Source organism: Galeopterus variegatus, unplaced genomic scaffold (genome assembly GCF_000696425.1).
Source record: "Galeopterus variegatus unplaced genomic scaffold, G_variegatus-3.0.2 Scaffold2084, whole genome shotgun sequence".
NCBI lineage: Eukaryota > Metazoa > Chordata > Mammalia > Dermoptera > Cynocephalidae > Galeopterus > Galeopterus variegatus.
In genome coordinates, this window is record NW_007728195.1 from 287,876 (window position 1) to 295,604 (window position 7,729).

A 7,729-nucleotide genomic window follows, 5' to 3' on the forward strand; every position below is an offset into this window, starting at 1 on the left:
ACAGGATCGCAACCCTCAGTGTCGCACCCGCACCGCGCTCAACCAGTGAGCGGACTGGTCTCTATATGGGATCCGAACCCTCGTCAGGAGCGCAGCTGCGCTTCCAAGCGCCGCACTCTACCGAGTGCGCCACCGGGCCGGCCCAATATATTTTTAACTCATGTTATAAGCAATTGAAAATTTAAAGCTAAGCTGTATAAAACTAAAATGAAAAAAAAAGAGTGAAGACCATGCTATTCAGTCTCCCAGAACAGAAAACTTTTAACCGGGTTCCATTTCTGTCCACTTTGAGTAATTTTCTCCTGCTAGCATCTGGAGGATGTAAAAGATATAATGGAAGAAATGTGACAGAGAACTGTGTTTCTTTTTCAAGGATTGTATTCCTAAGATCACTGCCTGTTCTTCCCCAGCCTAACCTCTTCTCGGTCCTTACCACCACCACCCCACCATGCCAATATAGTGCAGTGTATTCAAGAGTCCTGTCATAGAATTGTATAACTAAGAGGGACCTTAAAAATCATTTGTGTGTAACTTTTTCATTTTATAGATGGAGAAACTGAGGCCCAGATTGAAGTACAATTTTTATTGTAGAATGAAGGAATATTAGACCATTCCTAATAGAGTTAAAGTAAGTCCACAAACTCCTATTCATTCATTTGTTAATTCTTTCAGCAAACACTGAGTTCCTTACTTTATGTTGGGCATTAGTTAGATTCTATGAATATGGAATTGAATAAGACAGTCCCTGCATGGGGTAATTTACAGTCTATTTAGAGAATTAGATAATACAATACAGAATGTTAATTATCATGCAATAGTATGAGTAAACACAGTGTTATTGGTACACTTAGAAGGAATTTCCAGCCTTGGGTGGAAGGTGGACAAAGAAAGCTTCTTCACTGAGGCAAATTCTACTCTGAGCTGTGAAAGACAACTAGCCAGGCAAAGAATTGAGGAAAAGGATGTCAGGTGCATGTTTCTCTTGGTCCTGGGGGTCTCAGGAGGCAGGACTACACGTAGCCTCTGACGGAAGTCCCCCAGGGAGCAGGGCCACATGTAGCCCTGCCAAGAGAGTACAGCGAGGTGAGTTGCTCAGGGCACGCCTTGAGCTAGGGGCTGCCACCTAGGGAGGTGGGCAACCAGAAACCAGACATAAAGTTCTGGGACTTAGCACATTCACTAAGCAACTTTATTGTCTACAGGCATATATTATATATGTTTTAGCCAGCTGTGAGCCCCTCCCATACCTCCCCGTCTCCTAGGCAACTCAATAGGAAGTCTGTGTTGCAGTTAAGCCTTGCAAATTCTTTTTTTTTTTTTTTTTTTTGTCCTTTTTGAGACCGGCTGCACCGCTCTCAGCCAGTGAGCGCACTGGTCATCCCTATATAGGATCCGAACCCGTGGTGGGAACGCTGCCGCTGCTGCACTCCCAACGCTGCACTGTCCCGAGTGCGCCACGGGCTCGGCCCTAGCCTTGCAAATTCTTGCTGACCCAGTCTTTTTGCATTTCTGCTGACATAGTCTAAGTCCTGGAGAGCAAGAGTGCCTCCCTCTTTAATATGTGTTCTCCTTCATTTTCCTTCAGTCAGGGCTAAAAAGCAGCATGTAAAGAAGGTCCTGAGGTAAGATAGAGTGGCACAAAAATTTCTTATGTAGTCTCTTCTAGCTTTATAATTTTATACCTTTTCCAAGTATCACAGCTTCTTGAGTATAATAGGTATGTACATGTTTCCCTTGGGACATACATTGCAGTTAGCATGTTTTGCTTTAGGTAGTTATTCTTTTACTTACTATCTAGCTCCTCTATTAGAACCTAAGCCCCTTGTAGAGGAAAGCCTATACTGCTGTTGTCCTTTATCACCTGCAACCCCAGTACAGTGCTTAGTACCCAGTATATAATCAGTGGATGTTTGACTCCTTGCAAAAACAGATCTCCTAACACATCCTTGAGGTTCTTCTCTGTTCTGCCTCTACAGTCTGATTTTCTTAAGCTCTTTCTAGAATCTCTAAGACGTCCATGGTCTCTTTGTAGTCCTTACTACCTCTGTGATAAATTATGGAGCTCTTAATGTGGAATTTTCACTAGTATAAATTATAGAAGTTTGTATCAATAATGTATATAATAGGATGTGCTAGAAAGAAACAAAGTGATTTTGGTATGTAATTCAGTGACTGTTTAAATTAACTTGCTTGGTTCTAGAAAGGGCAAGTGCTTTCCCTGCCCCCCACTACACCCCTCCACATAAACCTGGTAAAATGGGAGGGGAGAGGATACAGAGGGTAATGTTAATATTTGAGGCCTTATACAAGGGTACTACAAAAAGATCATGGAAAAGTAGAATTAAAAGGTAATACAAATAAATGATTTTTTTCAAATATCCTCATATCAATCATTGGTAGTGTAGCCAACATAGAATGGTGATCTGGGCCATAAAAATAATTAAAAATAGGCCTTCATTCATTCATTCATTCTTTCTTTCTTTCTTTTTTTTTTTTTAAATAATTTGTTACACATACATGTGGGGTACGATGTTGATTTTTCAGTAGTTGTGTACAATTTGTGATGGTTAGATCAGGATAGTTAGCTTATTCATCATTACAATACACAATCATTCTTTGTGTCAGTTAACCAATTCCTCATTAATCCCTTTCTCTCTCCCCCTCTCCTCCCTTTTCCACCTCTAGTAACCACAGTTTCTTTTCTCTCTTTCTGAAAGTTCATTGATGCATTCATTCTTTAACAAATACTTGAGAACTCATGGTCTGTCTGTACCTTATAAAACTTTAGACTATTGGGCCGGCCCAGTGGCGCACTGGATAGTGCGCCGCTTGGGAAGCGCGGCGGCGCTCCCGTCCGAGGGTTCGGATCCCACATACAAGACCGGCTCCCTCTCACTGGCTGAGCGAGGCGCGGGGGCAACACCGAGGCTTGCAATCCCGTTGCCGGTCCCCGGTCCGGTACGGGGGCAACACTGAGGGTTGCGATCCATTGCCGGACACGGAAAAAAGACAAAAAAAAAAAACAAAAAAAAAAACTTTAGACTAACGGGGGCAACACTGAGGGTTGCGATCCATTGCCGGACACGGAAAAAAGACAAAAAAAAAACTTTAGACTGTTGTTCTGTAATTATCCCTAGGTAATAGAGAGATTATAGGAATGAATATAAGTAACCAAAATACTAGGAATAGGAATAAGTGCTATAAATGAGACTAAACATAAGGTTGTAAGAATTCAGTAGAGGGGATAATCTGTTTGGAGCTGCAAGGGAGAAATAATGTAGATGTCACTTGTACTGAGTCTGGGAATTTGAACAGAATTCTGATAGAGATAACTTGGTTCAATGTTGTCTCTGTTATTCCATGCCTTTTCTCACAAGTGAGTGTGAAGAAAATATGTCATAGTAGATGCTTGGAATATGTGAAAGGTTTACAACAGCCACTGAAAAACATGGTAGAGTACCAAAGAGAAATTAACAAAATGATAGTATCAGTGGTAAGCATGCATAGTGACATGTATTTATAATGTACCCAGTTTGTACCAATTTGGAGTATATTATTCCAGCGCACTGAAAGCTTATATGCATATGTTACCTTGTGTAAATAAAATGGGGATAGCAACAGTATCATACGTACCTCATAGAAATGTTATGTAAGCTGTTGGCAAACATGGACTAAGTAGTGATTGCCAATTTGGATAGATAAATAATTTGTAAGTTCTAGCTATTACCTACCTTATGTTGGTATTGTTTGCTGTCATGAATTTGCTCTTTTTGGGGGACCAACAAATTTTGCAGATTAGCTTTTTTAGACATTACATGTGGCAAAGTGAAATGGGCAAAGCTGGCTCCACAGCTATGGAAATTCACTTTGATTGACTTCAAGAAAGAGACTGCCACATGTCAACTAAAAAATTGAAAAGAGTTTGTGAGATTTGGAGATAATAACCATTTTCAGAGTACCAGAGAACCAATTATTCTACCAAATAATGCAGCGGTTTGACTGCAACCCACTGTAAGGAGTATGTGTAATATATACATATAGCAAAAACAAAAACTTATGAAACAAAACTCATTCATGTTACAGTTCCTAATAATTGTTATTCTAGTTTCTTTTTTTATGTTGTTCATAATCTACTAAACTGATTGCATAAATCACTGATGAACTACAAACTGTACTTTGAAAAACACTGGTTATTATTAGGTTTTGAAATGTAGTTTTTATCTAGTATAAATTTTTAAAATCATGTTTGTATTTCTAAATGTGGTCCCTGGCTTAAATTATTTTTTCTCTTCTATTAATCAGGTATCAACATGGTTTTTCACCACCTTTTCTGTCTCAGGACTGAAGGATAAAATCCACCATGTGGACAGCCTTCACCAGCTCTTTAATGCCATATCACCAGAACAGATCGACTTTCCCCCTTTTGTCCTTGAATACGATGCCAGGGTAAGAAATACCAGGAGTTCTCTCTTACCTGGTGTACCATATTAACTGTTCCAGAGAGCAGTGCCTATGAGCACAACATGCTGTTATTACAAGATATTGTTAGTGTAAACTAGTATGTTTTAGTAAACTTGATAATATCGTCTAATATTCTTTTTCCAAAATAACTTTAGGAAAAGGCTTTGTCCCAAGAGAGGCTTTTTCCCCAGATAAATTATATAATTGTTATTATTGAAGGTTATTATTATATCATTTTAATCATATGTAAATCTGTATTAAAATTCTAATTGCTTGAGTAAGAAGTAAAAAGTAAATTATTTATGTTTAGGCTACTAAATATTTTATATAATATATATGGTTTTTATTTTAACATTTTCAGGATACTTGATATTTTTCATTCATAGGAAATATTTCCATGTTTAAGACATTCTTCAGTTGACACTAACAGCATGAGTATTTTCATTTAATATAAGATTACATATGACATATGAATATATACATATATATATTTCAAAAACTTTTGTTTCTTACCGCATCTCATATCCAGTATTACGCACTATTCTTTGGGTGATAAACCTCTTTTTTGTTTGTTTTTCCTCAGTATATTTTTCAGAGTTAAGAAATATAGGTTTCAAAACAAATAGATCTGGAAATTTTTAGGTAAAATATTTGTAATGTGATTTTTAGTGACAGCTTTTGGACAGCTAAAGAACGCCTAAAATTTGTAAACTGTTGTTTTTTTTTTTTTATTTTTTAAAAGATGACTGGTAAGGGGATCTTAACCCTTGACTTGGTGTTGTCAGCACCACGCTCAGCCAGTGAGCGAACCGGCCATCCCTATATGGGATCCGAACCCGGGGCCTTGGTGTTATCAGCACCACAGTCTCCCAAGTGAGCCACGGGCCGGCCCCAATCCTTGATTGTATTGTTAGTTTTCTACCACATTTGAGACAGATACCTCTGCCTGATTTCCTAATGATCAAATGGCTTTCATGTACATAAAAAGAACTGAAAAATCTATTTCTGTCTGCTTTCAGCATTACTTGTAAATCAGGTAACCTATCTTAGTAGTCTTTACTCTCCTAAAAGTTTCATTTTTCTAAAAGTTTGTATAATGTCTTTAAGAGCATCAACTAATATTAGTATTACTTACAGATGCATTTATGGATCTGTTATTGAAGTGCAAATCAAAGGACTACTCTAGAATTTCATCAAAGTTCTATTCCATTGTGTGTATTCACAGTATCACCTTAGTAATTTAAAAAAAAAAAGTAACATACTTCACCAAAAACTCATCAAGCTCATTGTTTAACTGTTGCTGATTACTAATCTTTATGCAGAGAATATATTTGAAAGTAAAATTGGGTTTGAGACGAATTATTCTTCTCTATTATGCAACACGTATATAGTAAAATGAAAATTCCACAACATTTTCTAACATTTCTCTAACTTCAGCTATGATTTCTGTTTCCCTTATGTGAAGAGCAAAATGTTTACTGTGTTCTAATGGCCAATAAAGTTTCACGTTTGGCTTTTGCACAGAAAAGATTTGCAATTGGAGCAGCTGGATCATAGATACAAAGGTTGTTCAATATACGGGAGGGAATAAAGAACATCATTTTGTATTTATTGCAGATCACTAGAGTACAAATGGCCTTATTGTTATTCCTTTCAACTACAGATCACTCTTCTTAATACCTAAACCAGTGGATAGCACAAAATGTGAAAGTCACTAAAAAAACATTTTAATACAAAAAATTTGGAATGACAACTCAAAGCTAGTGCCTGGATTTATAATTTATTTTGGGGACATAAATATACAAGTTGGATGGTTGGTTGGAAAACCCAATGGGCCGTTTTTCAAGCCAAAGCATTTTCTATATACTTAAGGGCCTATAAATCAGGCTTTTATTAAATGTCAACTATAACTCCACCACACTCAAGGTTGGTCTTGCTTTTTTTGTTTGTTTGTTTTTTGTTTTTTGTGTTTTGTTTTTCTTATTTGGATGTTTGTTTTAGCTTTATGCTATATTTCTTTATATCAAATACGGGCAAAATAATGTGATTAGTCAAAATTAAATAGAATAACCTATAATCTAACACTTGGCTCATTGGATCATATCTTTGTATCTATACTAGAGCTTTCTAAAATTGAGATAGTAGACCATCTATACGTGATGGCCAAAGAGAGGTGTAAAAATGGGGAAGAAACCAAAGAGGGTATCAAGATGATGTGGAAGGGGCAGGCAAAGGTCAGATCACTGGGTACTGGAATTTTATGGTTTACTGCAGGATTTTGGCTTTCCAGTTAGTGGAGAATGTTCCATAAGAGAGAACTGCCAAGAGGGTATCAAGATGATGTGGAAGGGGCAGGCAAAGGTCAGATCACTGGGTACTGGAATTTCATGGTTTACTGCAGGATTTTGGCTTTCCAGTTAGTGGAGAATGTTCCATAAGAGAGAACTGCCGTTACATTCCTGTTTATAAAAATAACTATAAAAATAGCAGAGAAAATAACTGGAGAGAGATATGTCTATAGGCAAAGAGTCTATTAGTGGAGGCCAGAGGAGAAATGAGACTAGAGCTGAGGCAGTGATAGTGTTAATGGCAAGGATTTGAAGATGTTAGAGATATTTAGAAATAGACATTTTAGGAAATAAAATTTGTAGCATTTGGTGACCAAGAAGCCATTAGGGAACAAACAGAAAGATAGTTTCTGTTTTGTGAGACCTCGTGGATGGTGTTGCCACCACCCCAGAGCAGCAGTTTGGAGGAAAAGCATTGAGGGATTGGGGGAAAGGGACAGGTAGTATGTTCAGTTTGTGACATATTAGGCTTGAGGTGCCCTGTGGGCATTGAGTTGAAATACCAGTAGGTGGTTGGATGTTACCTTGTAAGGAAACATTTTCCTTTGCTAGGAAAAATTAAAATATGATTGGAGAAAATAAACGAGTACAGAGTTGGTTAATTTTATTATAACATTCAGTTGTGCCTTGCACGTAGTAGATTATTTGGTGAAGGAGTGAAGTGGTGTTGGTTGGTAGCAAGCCTCAGAGGGCTTCTCTCTGAGACTTATGTGACTTGGAATAGCAGCATAAATTTTATAGGATTAAAAGGGACCTTTGGGCCGGCCCGGTGGCGCACTGGATAGTGCGCCGCTTGGGAAGCGCGGCGGCGCGCCCGAGGGTTCGGATCCCACATACAGACCGGCTCCCGCTCACTGGCTGAGCGAGGCACGGGAGCAACGACGAGGGTTGCAATCCCGTTGCTGGTCCCCGGTCCGGTA

At 38.3% G+C, this 7,729-nt stretch overlaps 1 protein-coding gene across 1 annotated transcript in view; it reads left to right on the forward strand.

The window, feature by feature from the left end:
• Nucleotides 1-7,729, forward strand: part of GDAP2 (ganglioside induced differentiation associated protein 2) — a 68,394-nt gene that overhangs the window by 57,993 nt on the left and 2,672 nt on the right. Inside the window, exon 11 of the mRNA XM_008580418.1 lies at nucleotides 4,303-4,446. Coding sequence (XP_008578640.1) covers nucleotides 4,303-4,446 — 144 coding nt within the window. The remainder of the gene's footprint in view (nucleotides 1-4,302; nucleotides 4,447-7,729) is intronic.